The sequence below is a fragment of the Bombina bombina genome, chromosome 4 (genome assembly GCF_027579735.1).
Source record: "Bombina bombina isolate aBomBom1 chromosome 4, aBomBom1.pri, whole genome shotgun sequence".
NCBI lineage: Eukaryota > Metazoa > Chordata > Amphibia > Anura > Bombinatoridae > Bombina > Bombina bombina.
The window spans coordinates 262,299,974-262,317,504 of record NC_069502.1 but is presented as its reverse complement, the minus strand read 5'-3'; the positions used below and the strand labels follow the sequence as shown (position 1 = coordinate 262,317,504).

The 17,531-nt window shown below is 38.2% G+C and overlaps 1 protein-coding gene across 1 annotated transcript in view; it reads right to left on the bottom strand.

Annotated features, from left to right (window-relative positions):
* MYO7B (myosin VIIB) overlaps positions 1 to 17,003 on the bottom strand; it is a 355,055-nt gene extending 338,052 nt beyond the window's left edge. Inside the window, 2 exon segments of the mRNA XM_053711560.1 lie at positions 12,095 to 12,208; positions 16,986 to 17,003. Of these exon segments, the coding sequence (XP_053567535.1) occupies positions 12,095 to 12,208; positions 16,986 to 17,003 (132 nt within the window).
* Between the last annotated feature and the right edge of the window lie 528 nt (positions 17,004 to 17,531).

Below are 17,531 nucleotides of genomic sequence, written 5' to 3'. Positions count from 1 at the left end.
ATAGTGGAGATAATAGAAATCAAACAAATTATTATCCTAACAAGCTAGAGATAATAAAAAATATTTGAAATCATAATAATAGATATAATAAACATAATAGAATTAATACATCAGAAGTAAATAAACAGAGTTATATACTTGAGAATCTAAACACTGCTTATGCTATCTGTTCAACAACAAAAAGGTTGAAAAAAACAGTAATGTCAGCCACAGATAAAGCTGAACTAAAAATATAAACCGTACGTGCATATGCTCTACTAAGGTTATATTCAAACTCTAAATAATCCTAAAAATAAGTACCAATTTCCATAGAAATAGTATTACAGTCCCAAAAGGAATCAGGATAAACCATTCTTTAGAACATAATACAGATAGTATCTTGAATAGGAAAAAACCTCAGGAGCAAAATTAATACCTTAAAATCCAGATTTTAAAATAACATAGTTAATAGGAGGACTAGGCTCCTAAAAGCTAAAAATAACAAATTTTCCTTAACAAAAAACAAAGAGTTTTCAAATGAGAAATAAGGAGAATTTTTAACAAAACTGTCTCTGATACAGGATCCTTTGAACCAAAGAAAACCTTCATCAGTGGATGCTGTCGGTCAAAACTAAATTAATTAAATCTTACCAATTTTGAAAACATCTCGTAAGTTTATTTAAAGGAATAATAGCAGTCATAACCTTTTATGATAAAAGCAATAACGTGATGTTTGCAGATGAAATCAAGTACATGAACTGAGTAAGTAAAAACAGTAAATGTCATTGTACATGTAGAAACATTATTAGCATAAAATATAATAAATAAATGCTACATAATTGAGCTGAAGAAATAACAACAGCTTAATAATGAAAAAACACACTTAGCTTTGTAGAATAGTGTTTCAGGGCATCATAGTTTCTACAGTAACATCAGAGTCAGGATCAGAATGAGACATCTCGCAAAATGTAACATTAGGCAAAATATTCAATTTCCACAATCTAACAGTTTCAGTAAATAGAAAAACAAAGATAGTAATTTTTTTTTAAAAAACAAAATAAAATTGCAGGCACAATAGCTTTCAAAATTCATGAAAACAGCGAGCAATAGAGGGAGAGGGGTAAAATAACTAAATTTGGCACCAAGAATGACGCATTACGCAAAAGAAAGTTAAAATTTTTTGGCGCAAAACCAATACCAGAAAATGACACAACTGGCATCATAACAAACGCGATTTTGCGCTAAAACCACTAGCGTCAACAAAGACGCAGGAAATTAGGAAATTGCGCGATTTTGCTGCAAAATTTTTTTTGCTCAAGAATGTTGCAATAAAAAACAGCATTTTGCGTCCTTGCGAGCCTAGATTTGCCCGCGAAAATTTTTTGAAAAAACAAGTCAAATTAGAAAAAGACTGAACCCCAGGTAAGGAAAAATGTAAATAAACTTCCCAACATGATTCATTTACTGAAACTGTTTAGACTGCAAAGGGAAATATACATAGACCTGACTCATGGCAAATATAAATAAAATACATATATATATATTTTTTTATTAATACATAAAGTGCCAAACCATAGCTGAGAGTGTCTTAAACAATGATACATACTTACCGAAAAACACCCATCCACATATAGCAGATAACCAAACCAGTACTGAAAACTATCAACAGAGGTAATGATATATAAGAGTATATCGATCTGAAAAGGGAGGTAGGAAATGAATCCCTACGACCGATAACAGAGAACCCTTGAAAAGATTTCCTGTGAGAGAAACCACAAAATCAAAAGGACGATACTCTCTTCACATCCCTCTGACAAACACTGTACTCTGAGAGGAATTGGGCTTCAGAATGCTTAGAAGCGCTTATCATAGAAGAACTCTTAAAAAAACAAGCACAAACTTACTTCACCACCTCCATAGGAGGCAAAGTTTGTCAAACTGAGTTGTGGGTGTGGTGGGAGGTGTATTTATAGGCATTCGAGATTTGGGAAACTTTGCCCCCTCCTGGTAGGAATGTATATCCCATACGTCACTAGCTCATGGACTCTTGCCAATTACATGAAAGAAATAAAATACTTGCAGACAAGTAAAAAGCAGCTGAAGATAGATAGCCAACACCAACCGACAGACCGCTAACTTCCACTAATTAGCGGGTACACTGCAGGTTATTCAAAGCCGCAAGGCCTACCCACGTGTATGGAACAACAAGGAGACCAGAACCTGAAAGAGGCTCATCGTACCACAATGGTCTGAGGATAGACAACATATCTCAGATCCTATTCCAACACCGGACCCAAGTAACCTACAGGTCTTAGAGAAAGGGGAACAGAAAGGACCCCAACAACCAGCCCCCAGATAAAAGGGCAGAATAGGATGGCCTCAGGCACCCCAACAGAGCTCGGGAGCCTTCCAGAAGCACCTACAAACAGATACTCCCAATGAGGACCCCATAGAGATAGGCAGAAAAAGACAGAAGCCCTATGAAATTTAGCCCGACACTCTATGGCAGTCTCCACACAGCATGTCCACAGGTACTCCCAGAAGGCCGTAATATTCACTCGCAGGGAGGGAGAGATAAACGACAGACATTCTCTCCCAAAACTCAGAGAAAATACACAGATTTTTCCACTCAGCTGCTTCATCTGCCCTCTAACTTACTACAGCTTGAATTGAAGCACATTCTCTCCCAAAACTCAGAGAAAATACACAGATTTTTCCACTCAGCTGCTTCATCTGCCCTCTAACTTACTACAGGTAGCCTTCTGGAAAACAGCTTCACTATATTTTACCTACCAAGTTGTTTTATTGTATGTGTTTTTATATTTAGTGATAATTCCTTTTGTTTTGTTTTTATTTTAAATGTATATACTACCATGACTTTGTAATTACAGGCTGTGCTAGTCATAATTTGCATAACTCTAGCTCATTGCATATTTTATCAACTTGATGTCTGCCATTGTGTTAAGTTAGTTTAAGCAGCTCTTGCCCATTTATCTGTCTATTTGTTTAATGGTCTTATTTCACCCCTGGTATACCTCAGTTTTATCTCTGTAATATTTTGTTGATGTTTTTTTTTTTTTTATATTTTGTTTCTGCATGACTGACCCTCAGCTTAAATGTATCCTCCCACTCCTTTAACACACTCTGGCTGGACCATCACTAACCTAATATCTCTCTCTCCTTCAGCTTGAATTGAAACACATTCTCTCCCAAAACTCAGAGAAAATAAACAGATTTTTCCACTCAGCTGCTTCATCTGCCCTCTAACTTACTACAGGTAGCCACTCTGACATACAAAGCCCTCAACTGCACTGCTCCCCCCTATATCTCAGACCTTGTCTACAGATACTCTCCCTCCCGTCCCCTTCGCTCTGCTCATGACCTCCTACTCTCCTCCTCTCTGGTTACCTCATCGCACTCCCATTTACAGGACTTCTCCAGACTGGCTCCCATCTTGTGGAACTCTCTGCCTCGCCCCACAAGACTCTCCCCTAGTTTTGAAAGCTTCAAGCACTCCCTAAAGACTCTACTGTTCAAGGATGCATACAACCTATGCTAACCTTACTTTATACCAGTTCCACTCCTCCATTGCTATCCCCTGAACCCCCTTAGCATGTAAGCCTAAGAGTCCAGGTGTTTGTAGATCACCTTCTTAAGAGTGGATTACAACAGTGCAACTATTGGCAGGGCCCTCTACCCATCTGATCCCTTTAATTGTTTTGTTGTACTCCCCTTTGTTTATAGCGCTACGGAATCTGTTGGCGCTCTACAAATAACCGATAATAATAATAAATAATAAGGACTAAATGCATCCCCAAAACAACTTCAATAGACGTAGACAGTGCAATCAAGAAATCGCTAGTATCGATTCCAGAAGGAAAATTCCCGAAGGAATATAAAACAAAACAAAAATAAAAGTCATCCTCACCGGATTAAAAAAAAGAAAAGGTAACCCGTAGGTTTTCGCACAAGAAGAACAGACACACCCGCAGGACCAGCCCAACGGAACCCTGCTCGTCCAAGCTCAGACTAGAAAAGAAAATTCAATGATCATATTATAAAAAGATTACTTCATCCCCTTATATTTAATTCTGTGTGCTATTCGAAGTAGAAGACTGAGAACTCCTATATCCATTAAGGATGGGATCCTCCCACAACGCCAAAACATGTCGGAGTAGAACACGAAGGCACACCAGTCTATATTGAAAAGCACAGCACACCTCTGCTGGAGCCTCCGGACCAGTCGCTCCCCCGGAGTGCTGAACAGGCCACCCCATACCTGGGGGACCCGGATTGATGAGACACAAACATAATCTTAAGCAGACATCTGGAAGCTGCAGATGTGCTAACACTATAAGTATTTGCATACGGAAACGTGCCGCAACCTCCGGAGGGAACAAACCACCATCAGGGAGGGATAAGCATAATCTGGGTCACCTGCACGTGTAGTAACAGTAAGTGGTAGGGAACTCGCCTCTCGAAGGACAGAATCCCCAGAGGTAGATGGCTCAGCAGCCCCCTAATTCCCCGATCCTGAGGAATCGAGCCCTCTAAAATGGCCTACGGAACATAATTGACTGTCATGTGTCATCAGGGCTGATTCGTAGTCTTTGCAATAGATAGAATCTGAATCAGAGACTACTTTAATTTCAACATCAGAGTCCTCCATAACTGAGATATGAATACAAAAAAATGGACCAAATTAAAAAAATGGACCAAATTTGAAAAAATCTAAACGACACCTTATACCCACAATGGCTGGGGCACTCACCACCTCCTATGCACCAGGCACCAGCGGACCAGAATTTTTCCATCGCCACACAGTCAGGAATGCGGAACCGGAGAGTCAAAAACGTGACCACGCCCGGTCACAAGGTAAGCCGTACAGTCCAAAAAAAGCGCGCCCGACCACAAAGGCTGCGTCACTTTCAAGGCCGTTATGTTTCACAAGCCATGAGCCTAAGTAACACTACACAATAGCAGGTCGAATCATATAACAAACATGATTAAATACCCCATGTTCAATAACCTCCCTCAGGAGATATTAACCCTTGATTTGAAGATACAAAAGGAGCCTCACTCAGACCCTAATTATAGTTAGTCCCACAAGGTGGTAGCCTCTTGGGAAAACACTTGTAGTACAATACAATCATGAAGAAAGTAAAATGAAATGATCTTACCGGAATCTACGCTATGGAACAGGAACCTTTAAGTGTGACAGATAGTAGCATCGCCTCTGCCATGGACTTGAGAGAAGAAAGCAAGCATCGAAACTCGTCAACGCTGATTGCTTATGAAGCTGTTAAAAATGAGTCGGGATGGTTTTTCAGAAAGACTCTCCCAGCATCTCTGAACTCTAACTTTCATCCAAACTCTGACTGAGAGGCTGACAGGACTATGGGAGCCACTCTGGAGAAGTCCTGTAAATGAGAATGTGAGGAGGTAACAAGAGAGGAGGAGAGGAGGAGGCTGTGAGCAGAGCAAAGCAGAGCGAAGGGGACAGGAGGGAGAGTATCTGGAGACAAGGTCTGAGATATAGAGGGGAGCAGTGCAGTTGAGGGCTTTGTATGTCAGAGTCATAATTTTGTGTTTAATCCTGGAGGCAAGAGGAAGCCAGTGAAGAGAGATTGGCAGAGAGGTGCAGCAGATGAAGAGCGACGTGTAAGGAAGACGAGTCTGGCAGATGCATTCATTATAGATTGTAAAGGAGCTAGACGGCAGCTAGGGAGACCAGAGAGGATAGGGTTGCAATAGTCAAGGAGGGAAGGATGAGAGAGTGGATTAAAATCTTAGTTGTGTCTTGTCTAAGGAAATGTCTAATTTTAGAGATGTTTTTAGGGTGGAAGCGGGAGGATTTAGCCAAAACCTGAATGTGAGAAGTGAAAGAAAGATCTGAGTCAAGTGTGACCCCAAGACATTGGCATGTGGGGTAGGGGTAATGATGGAGTTATCAACAGTTATAGAGAAATGGGATGAAGATTTTAGAAGAAGGGGGGAAAATAAGGAGCTCAGTTTTGGAGAGATTTAGCTTAAGGCAGTGAGAGGACATCTATGAAGAGATGTGAGAAAGACAGTTAATGACACAGGTTAGCAAGGAAGGAGATAGGTCTGGAGCAGAGATGTAGATTTGAGTGTCGCTGGCATACAAATCATATTGAAACCAGTGAAACTTTATTAGGGAACCTAATGATGACGTGTAGATTGAGAAGAGAAAGGGACCGAGAACAGAGCCTTGCGGTACCCCAACAGAAAGTGATAATGGGGCAGAGGAAGCCCCAGAGAAGGATACACTAAAGGTACAGTTAGACAGGTAGGAAGAGAACCACGAGAGGGTTGTGTCACAAATGCCGAAGGATTGGAGGGTTTTGAGCAAAAGACGGTGGTCAACTGTATCAACTGCAGTCAGATCAAGGAGGATAAGCAGAGAGAAGTGGCCTTTGGATTTTGCTGTAAGTAGGTCGTTGGTAACCTTAACGATTGCTGTCTCTGTGGAGTGATGGGGGCAAAATCCAGATTGAAGTGGGTCAAGGAGGGTGTGTAATGTAAGGAAATGGGATAGGCCTGCATGTACTAGCTTTTTTTTTTATTATAATATTATCATCTTTAGAAAGTGAAACTGAAATGCTGACACTAGGTTAAATTAAGATGCTGCTCCTAGGGTGAAGGTTTCAAGCTGCCTGTGGTTTTCAATACAGATACTTCCCTTTTTCAACATATTCTAGCCTCTGCAACTGCATATCGATATTTAATGTGCATATTGTTCTTACCAAGCTTTATTTCAATTTTCATAAAGTACAGAAGGATATAATCCTGCAGTGGTGTTTTTGGTATTGCCCAAATTGAACATGTAGCCAAAGTCTAGCAAACAGAAATCTACTTATATGATATAACAAGAAAAAAAGTGTGAGTGATTTAAGTCTTAAAGGGAAATGAAACCCAATTTTTTTCTTTCATGGTTCAGATAGAGCATGTGATTTTAAACAACTTTCCAATTTGATTTTGTTATCAGGAGCTGCTGATTGGCGACTGCACATCTATGCCTCATATTATTGGCTCCCAGTAGTGCATAGCTTCTCATTCAACAAAGGATACTAAGAGAATGAAGCAAATTAGATAATATAAGTAAATTGGAAAGTTGAATAAAATTGTATTTTCTATCTGAATCACGAAAGAAAAATGTTGGGTTTCATGTCTCTTTAAATTATTATACAAGTTTTATAGTTTGCAGACTTTAGTATTCAAAACTATTGTTCACAAGGAATCTAAAGTCAAACATATGACTTTTTTGCAGTAAATAATACTTTATCAGAAGAACAATGATGCTTTTTGGAGACACACACACACACACATAGATACTGTATATATATATATATATATATATATATATATATATATATATACAGTATATATGTGTGTAATTTACATTATTTAACATCATTATATTTATTATTGTGCAGATACACAATGTCATCACAAGCAATACACGCTTTAAAGAACTGTGGTACTAGAATACACTAGAGAACAGCGAGATTGGACGGCCATATGCCCCACTGAAGTAAAGTTCGTACGATATGCAGCAACCCCCGCAGGCGTTAATATCACATTTCTTAATAGAATACATACTTTTTGTAAAGAATTTCTAAACAATTTGAATACTTTTTGTCAGCTGTATAGAGTCAGTCCAGGATTAGGCCCAACTGCTAGAGTGATAATTGAAACAAACGCTAGCACACTGAGAGAAAACCAGGATGTGTCCCACTCAGGAAAGAAAAAACAGTATACAGGAAAAGAAAAATGTGTACTCACAGATGATGCAGGGTCACAGAACAGGTTCTTGATGAGAAGAAGTACAATATACAGAAACTTAAAAGCAGGCTGAGGATGTTCCGTTAGAGTGGTCAGGCAAAGCAGAGGTCAGTATCACTTTAAAGCAGGCAGAGGATGATCCTGAGTGGTCAGGCAAAGCAATGGTCAATGTCCCTTTAAGCAGGTTTAAGGATTTGGCAATAGAGTGGTCAGGCAAAGCAACGGTCAATGCCCTTTAAGCAGGTTTAAGGATTCAGTAATAGAGTGATCAGGCAAAGCAATGGTCAATGTTCCTTTAAGCAGGTTTAATGTTAAGGCACTCACGGTCAGTAAAGGAGCCAGGAAGCGAAATCCAACAAACAGGCACCAAAGAGAAGTCTCGCCGGAGATTTAAAGGGCTGTGACGTGTAGGGGCGTGACACAGGAAGGCCGCGTCACATTACTAGGCAACGTGACGCGGCGAAGACAGAGAGAGATATCCGGGAGCTGCAGCGACACGGCAATGATCGGATCATGACACTTTTGTTATATATTTATGTTAACAATAGGGTAGGGTGCTAGATGTCTATTTATATTGTTTTTCTTTCAAATGCACATTATTATAAAATATATAGTTTTAATACTAACATAAAATGTAGTTTTCAAGTAGTCAAAACAGCCAATAGGATTTTAGCAGCTCTAATTCCTATTGGCTGATTGAAATCTTTCAGCCAATAGGAATGCAAGGGATGCCATCTTTGATGGCGTCATTTGCATTGAAGTTCCAGTGTACGGCGGCGACCGTATGAAGAGGATGCTCCGCATCGGATGTCTTCATGATGGACCCGCTCCGCAACGATTGGATGAAGATAGAAGAAGCCGCCTGGATGAAGACTTCTTGCCACATGGATGAAGACTTTGCCGGCTGGATGAAGACTTCTTGCCGTCTGGATGAGGAATTCGCCAGCTGGATGGATCCTTCAAGCAGGACTTCAATAATTGTAAGTAGATTTCGGCAGTTAGTGTTAGGTTTTTTTTAAGGGTTTTTTGGGTGGGTTTTATTTTTAGATTAGGGTCTGGACAGTAAAAGAGCTAAATGCCCTTTTAAGGGCAATGCCCATACAAATGGGTAGCTTAGGTTATTTTAGATAGTTATTTTATTTGGGGGGATGGTTGGGCAGGTGGTGGGTTTTACTTTTGGGGGGTTGTTTGTATTTTTATTTACAAATAAAAGAGCTGATATATTTGGGGCAATGCCCCACAAAAGGCCCTTTAAAGAGCCATTGGTAGTTTATTGTAGGCTAGTTTTTTTTTATTTTGATAGGGCTATTAGATTAGGTGTATAATTTTTTTTTTTGATCATTTGGTTTGTTATTTTTTGTAATTTAGTGTTTTGTTTTTTTTGGTAACAGTGTTGTTTTTTAATATGTAATTTATTTTAGTTAATTGGTAGTTTAATGTAATTGTAGTATAATAGTTAGGGTAGGTTAATAGTTTAAAATTAGTTTATTTTAATTCTACAGGTAAGTTTTAATTTATTTGAAGATAGGGATGTTGTAATTTTAATTTAAAGTTAAGGGGTTGTTAGGTTTAGGGGTTAATAGCTTAATTTAGTTTTTTGCGATGTGGGGGGCTGACAGTTTAGGAGTTAATAGGTTTAGTTAGTGGTGGTGATGTGGGAGGCCAGAGGTTTAGGGGTTAATAAGTTTATTTAGGTTGCGGCGGGGTCGGGGAGTGGCGGGATAGGGGTTAATAACTTTAATTATGTTGGGGCAGGGTCGGGGAGTGGCAGGATAGGGGTTAAACATTTAGTATAGTGGCAGCGTTTAGTGAAATGGTATAAATAAAGTTGGGAAAAACACGAATAACAGCCTCATCGATTACTGTTAGTTAACAACAGTCCGATGCTCATCGCCCCGGACTTGGTGCGCATGTTTTTGACGGCTTTATTTATAAATATGGAGATTGTATTGAGATCCGCGGCTGCAATGTTTGGCAATGTTAGGCGAGCGTATTGATGCCGGCGAATACAACACAGTTGACGGTTTGATAGATATCCCCCAGTGCCTCTTCTTGCCCCGTATAGCACCAATAAATGTACCCACATTATTTACTGTTGCATCTTGTCCTAAGTTTGTAAGGTAATTTAGTACTCTACACCAGTGTTTCTCAACCACAGTCCTCAAGTATTCCCAAAAGTACAGGTTTTCATTATAGCTGAACCAGTGCACAGGTCACAGGTGAAATAATCAGCTGATCAGTAACCATTGTAACTAACCTGCTCTCACCCATCAGCTGATTATTTCACCTGTGCTCTAGTTCAGCTATAATAAAAACCTTGACTGTTGGGGGTACTTTAGGACTGTGGTTGAGAAACACTGCTCTACACAGAACAAGAACAGGGGTAAAAGATGGAGAATGAAGGATTAAAAAAATATAACAAAAAAAACCCAAAAACATAAAAGGTAGAAATGCGTGGTAAAGTATGAGGTTCTCCACCAGTACCAGCTTTCATATTTTGCTTTGTGGTCAACTTTTTTTTTGTTACCAAATTTAATGGTCTTAAAAATCACCTGGTAGAGGCTTCCCTAATAGTTTATAAAGTTTTAGAGTGTCTCAAAAATGGTGCTCCTTGAAAATTCAGGCTTCTGCACTTTTTTTATGTGGAAGACTTCACTCTACGCTGAAGCTTATATTTTCTTTAAAACGTTGGAAATGATTTGTCCTCATTCCTTCTTAGAATCTGAATCTATTTTCTGGGCTATCCCTTTGGCTCTATACATACATGCACCTTTTCTTATGGTAGTTGATTTTTAAGATACTTTTTCATGTGACATATATCAGAGCTGGGTACTCTGCTCTCTCCCCCTCTTTGTATTTATAACTTCTTCATATTTTGTTCCTGATAATTGGCCAGATTACAAATGGAGCGCAAAATTGTGCTTTTGAGAGTGCGCTATTTGCGCTCCACTAGTAATACCAGCGCACACAATTTTGCACTGGTATTTGAAGTGGCGAATGCGAGGCTAGGAAGCTATACTCTCAATAAAGCACGCTTCCATAGGCTCCAATGGGAGCCTCTTTCTCATGCCATGAGACACGGCATGAGAACTAATCCAGTGAAGGGGGTAAGTCACGCAGCGATGGCAGCAAATTGTAAATATATATATATGAATATATACATTTATATTTATCTGTTAATATGTGTATATACACATTTTAATAAAATAAACACCACTGTATTTGGGGGACATTTGGTGCACATTTATAAAATTAATCGGAGATCTGATCTCTGGTTAATTTTATAAGCGCTAATTGCTACCACGAGCTTACAGTAGCAATAACCAGCCACTTGTAATGGCTGGTTATTTGTTGCGCGCTCGCAAACGGTCACGTTTCCTATTAACAGAACAGATGCTTATGATGTTGCCAAGGGACCTCATTGTAAAGACAAGATCATCTGTGAAATTCATTGAGCATTGCTGCCCCCATATTTTCTATCATTTTGCTAATAGGTGTTAGGTGTCCATTACATATCTCCTCGCGTGAAACAAGAAAAACAAGAACTGCAATACACACGTACAGACACGTACTGTATGGCACTATTGGTTAAGCAGACATGGCTAATTTAAATATATTTTTTATTAAAAAATAAATAAAAAAAACTTTTTAAACATTGCTTTTTCCCCCCTTATATTTAGCCATCAAACTTTCTGAAAAAGGGGAGTTACAGTCAATGGCAATTGGACCAAAAGTCCAAATGAAAACTATAGCAGTTTGCTCTTGCACTGCACCTATTCAGCTCATGTGCAGCTTGCAGTTAAATCTGTGTCTGCTCATCTTATAGTGTCACACAGCACTTTTAGTAAACTGTAACTTTACTATCACTATGATGTGGTGCAAAGGTACTTGAAAAGGACATAAAACATATTCTCATATGGATTGGAATGGCTTAACATTTGAAAACCCAAGTAAAAGATTACACCTTTTTAACAGGTTGGAATATAATACAGTGTCACAAATAAGGTTTACCAAGAAGGCCATATACCATGACTTAGCATCATCATAAAATATATATCTGAAGAAATACAATTGTGAGAGGTCACTAGAATGCTTAGTCATTATCCATGAGGTCCTTTCTAACAGTGTATAACAACCTTTCTTCAATAACAGTGAAAACATATTACAGAGGACAAGATGAGGGTATATAACCATGTAACCTGAATAAGATGATTTCACAAATAACACATTCATGCAAATTAAACAATTGTTTACCATAATATATAAGAAGCTGAATATCTTTGGATAAAGACGTATTTTTTCAACTCACCTTGCCATCGTCATCCACAAGCAAAGTCTCTGCATTGCGAGAGTCTTTCACTACTGCTCCAATTGGCACTTTGTTATCAGAACCATTAGTTAATTCCAGCCAAACATGTTCTCCCTGTGATTTCAGCAGAAAAGCCATATGTTATAATATGCTTAAAGAGGCAATGTCACTAATGTTTAGTTTTACTATACAATAGAGATTTCATAATGCAATAGCTAGGGGGCCATAGCTAACGAACGACGGAGGTGGGGGGACCACTATACTACAGAACATTTAAAAAAAAAAAAAAAGGATTTATAGATCCTGGCAGACAGCTGCCAGTACTAAAGGTGGCTGCAATTAGTGGGAGGGTTAGATCAGGGAGATGGGAAGATTGAGGAGGTTCACTACACTGCAGAAAAAAAATGTATACCTAGTACCTAAGATGGTGATCACTGGGGGGAGAGAGAGGGAAACAAGCTGTTTGGGAGGGATCAGGTAGGGATGATCAGGGGGTGGGAGGGTTATCTCTACACTATAGCCTTAAATTAACCTTACAAGCTACCTGATTAACTCCTTCACTGCAAGGAATAATAGATGTGTGGTGGGCAGCTACAATTAGCTGCATTCTAATTACCAAAAAAACAATGACTATTTCTGAACAAAAGGGGTCCTAGAGAAGCTTTTACAATAATTTGTGTCATGATTGCACAAGCAGTATGTAAATAATTTCAGTGAGAAGCCCAAAGTTTGTGAAAAAGTTAACAATTTTTTCATATATGATGGCATTTGGCAGTGAAACAGTGGCAATACATCAATACCTTGGGTTGTCTATTTAAAATATATAGTTTTCACAGGTAAATAAAAGAAAAGCCCAAAACAACCAAAACAAAAAACAAGGCTCTAATTTCTGTTTAAATTAAGTGATAGCAATAATGCTAAAAATTCTCTGGTATTTTGGGCAGGTTCTTCTCTGGAATTCCTGGTAGCGAAGGGGTTAATCTATCTGATGCTCTCTAGGGAGTCACAGATTTTTCATTTAGGAAAAGAGTGCATTAGAATTAAGTTTATTGGCTGCATTGATGTGCATTATTAATACATGATTAATGTTAAAGGAACATGAAAGTAAAAATGTAACTTTCATAATTCAGATAGAGCTTGTGATTTTAAGGCATTTTAAATTATTTTATTACAAAAATTTACTTGGTTACCTTGATATGATTTGTTTTAAATAATATGAATATATCCACTACAGCATCAATGCACTACTGGGAGCTAGCTGGTGATTAGTGGCCTACTTTACTTTAAATAATAATGTTGGAAGGAGAGCTCATATTACAAGTTGAAAGTAAATGAGAATGTGAGAGCGATCACAAATTATGCTAGAATGATTACAGCGACCTTAGAGCTCTGGTTAACTGTTACGCAAGACAAAAAAGTGTCACAAAATACATCAAAAATACATTGAAAAGTACAGTTATACTCATAATAAGTTAATATGTTACACAGTAGGAGGCGCTAAGAAAAATGCATAAAAATATACACAAAAAGAAATAAGTAAATACAGATATGTGTTAAATATATATATAAAAAACAATATATATGATGAAGAAGATTCCAATAGCAAAAGATAATATACAAATACTACAGCTTTTCAAGAGGCAGCATGCACAATGAAAAAAGGAGTTTGACGTCTGAACTTCAAATAAATTTAAAAGTTGCTTTATTGTATCTTCATTGTTAAAAGGTTTTAACACAGGCACAACACGCACAGTGCTTAGCGTCCACAGCTGACGCGTTTCACGTCTGAACGGCGTTTCATCAGAGCTGATTTAACACTTAGTGGACAAAGCTATTTAACAGAGAGGAGTTGGCATCTACAGCCAATCATACATCAATATTTCTTCCTTCCCAAATTAAATGGTAATTTATACCTACACTCTCTCGCTGACTAAATATCTACACATAAGAAACTAAAAGACAATTCATAGTATTAAAAAATATATATAATAAAGATAGTGTCTTAATTCATTCTTTCGTAAAGTTATTAATTTCATTTTGTTAGATGTTTAACAGAGATTGCATCGTCATGTATTGATCAGTATTTAATAATCAATAAGTAAATGTATGTCCAAGTGACCGTGAAATAGTAGTTATTACCATCTAGCAACACCAAATAAATGCACTGTATATAAATGTGAATGAAAAAATTATGCTACATCTTCCAAGTAGTGACCCACTATACTGTTCTCTATAGAGGCTTTGAATTTCTGTGAATAAATAACGATTAATTAGTACCTGTCCTCATAAATTTTAATATGTTGACATAAATACACTTCAGACTTTCAAATTAAGTTAGATCAATATATAGCTTTAAGTCACTGATTATATTCATGCCATAGGGTTGACCTGTTTTTAAGGTGTAGATCCAATAGATCTCTCGTTTACTCAACGCTGCAAACCTATCTCCACCCCTAAGGCCTAGGGTAACACATTCTATACCTTGAAAGCTGAAACCTTTAAGCTGTGTTCCATGCTTCGCAAAATGTTTTGCTACTGGAGTTTTTGGGACTTCAGCTTCCAAGGACAGGATGTGCTCCCTAATCCGGTCCTTTAAAAGTCTGGAGGTAAGACCTACGTATTCCATTCTGCAAATGTTGCAAGTAATTACATACAAGTTGCAACTAATGCGATCATATATCTTATACTCTTTATTTGTTTGTGTCGATACAAAAGAATCTCCAACTTTCGCAAAACTGCAACTTTTGCACGGGTTACCGCCACATTTAAAGAACCCTTTTTTTGCTGTAAGCCAATTCCTTTTTGATTTTCCTTTGGTGACATTTTCTCCAAAATTCTTACGAACCATCTCACCAACTGTTTTCAATCTCTTTGAGACAAAATTACACATTTTAGAAATATTTTTCATATCTAAGTCCCTTTCCAGTATGGGCAATCTCTTTTAAATTATATTACATATTTCTCTATACTGTCTACAAGTGGTGATAAAATTAAGGCCACCTTTTTAAAAACCTTTATTCTTCTTCTTGTTATCTTTCAAGAGGGAGTCTTTATTCATGTTGGAAATTTCAGCTGACATTTCACTCAATCTCTTTGGATCATACCCTCTCTCACATAATCTTGCTGTTAGCATATTTGCATGTTCCCAATATGTATCAAGTGTCGTGCAGTTTATTCTCAGCCTTATATACTGCCCTTTTGGTATTCCTTTTTTTAAGTGATAAGGATGAGAAGAATCTGCCCTAAGAATTGTATATCCAGAGATTTCTTTCCTATAGACCTCAGATACAACCAGGTTGTCTGCATGGCTAAGTCTGACATCCAAATAAGGAATAGAATCCTTTGAGGAACTGAACGTGAATTTCAAATTTCCTCTGTTGTCATTTAGATGTCGTACAAAGTCATCCAGACTATCCTTGTCACCTTTCCAGAACAAAAGCATATCATCTATATAGCGTGTGTAAAATTGAATACTTTGTCTGTAGGGATTTTCTGAGTCAAAAATCGCTTTCTCCTCATAATCTGCCAGATAGAGGTTAGCATTCGATGGGGCAAATTTTGCCCCCATCGCAGTTCCTCTCTTTTGAATGTAAAATTCTCCATTAAACACAAAATAATTGTGGTTAAGCAAAAAGGTAATGGCTTCAATGATAAAATTAATAAGGTCTTCCTCATAGTTAGAATATTTGTACAACATCCTCTTGACTGCTAGGATTCCCAATTCATGCGGTATGCATGAATATAAAGATACAACATCTATAGTTACAAATGTTGTGCTACTATTCCAGCTCATCCCCTCTAGTAATTGTAAAAGATGTTTTGTATCCCTTAAATACGATGGGAGTGATTGGACTACCGGTTGTAACTGTCCGTCAAACCACTCCCCCATTCTCTGTCCTAGGGACCCAATAGCCGAGATTATAGGATTCATCTAAATATTGTTGTTTGCTCAAGATGACTATTATTATTATCGGTTATTTGTAGAGCGCCAACAGATTCCGCAGCGCTATAAACAAAGGGGGAGTACAATAAAACAATTATAGGGATCAAATGGGTAGAGGGCCCTGCCAAGCGTTGCACTGTTGTAGTCAGCTCTTAAGAAGGTGATCTACAAACAGCTGGACTCTTAGGCTTACATGCTAAGGGGGTTCAGGGGATAGCAATGGAGGAGTGGAACTGGTATAAAGTAAGGTTAGCGTAGGTTGTATGCATCCCTGAACAGTAGAGTCTTTAGGGAGCAGTTGAAGCTTTCAAAACTAGGGGAGAGTCTTGTGGAGGCAGAGAGTTCCACAAGATGGGAGCCAGTCTGGAGAAGTCCTGTAAACGGGAGTGCGATGAGGTAACCAGAGAGGAGGAGAGTAGGAGGTCATGAGCAGAGCGAAGGGGACGGGAGGGAGAGTATCTGGAGACAATGTCTGAGATATAGGGGGGAGCAGTCCAGTTGAGGGCTTTGTATGTCAGAGTGAGAATTTTGTGTTTGATCTTAGTTGTGTCTTGTGTAAGGAAGTGTCTAATTTTAGAGATGTTTTTAAGGTGAAAGCGGCAGGCTTTGGCCAAGGACTGAATGTGAGGAGTAAAAGATCTGAGTCAAATGTGACCCCGAGACATTGGGCTTGCGGGGTAGGGGTAATTATGGAGTTGTCGACAGTTATAGACTATAGAGCCACCTTTATCTGAATCAAGAATTACTAAGTTGGGATCTTTTTTTATCTTATTCAGGGAGTCCATTCTCTCCTTGTTAAATTGCCCTTATATTTACTTTTTCCAGAAGTCATCTTCGATAAATTAACCAAATCCTGTTCTATAATGGAGTGAAATATTTCTATCACATCATTGTGTGCCTGTACTGGATAAAAGGTGCTTATTTTATTTTCCCTCACTGGCTGCTGACCTGTCTTGTTATTACCATCACCATCAGAACCCAATTGTAACTCGCACAATTAAACAATGTCACATAATTCATCAAAGTTTAACCTTACATCAGATCCAAAAGCATAATTGGAATTTTCTAATGCATCATTTTTTATTTCATCATAAGCTTCAGAGTCTTTGAAGTGTTTTTTTAACGTTATTTTCAGAAAAAAATTATTCACGTCCAGAATGGTATTAAATAAATCAAAGTCCTGTGAGGAAGCAAAACTCAGACCTTTAGACAATGCCAATTCTACAAAGTCACTCAAACTCATGGTTGATAAATTGATAATTTTTAATTCTTTTGTTTCCTGTTGCTGTACTTCTTGGAGTTTTGTCGACTCGGGTAGCGAGGTGCTTGTCCCTCCTGCACTTATACTCCTTGCTCCTCTGTCAGATCTCCATTTTTTGGCCTCGCACCCATTTCCTCAATTGATCTCTCTATGATCCTTTTTGGAGTGGACGTTGATATGGGAATATCTGATGTTAATGATTTTGACTCATTTTTGGAGGCTGAGCTCTCAAA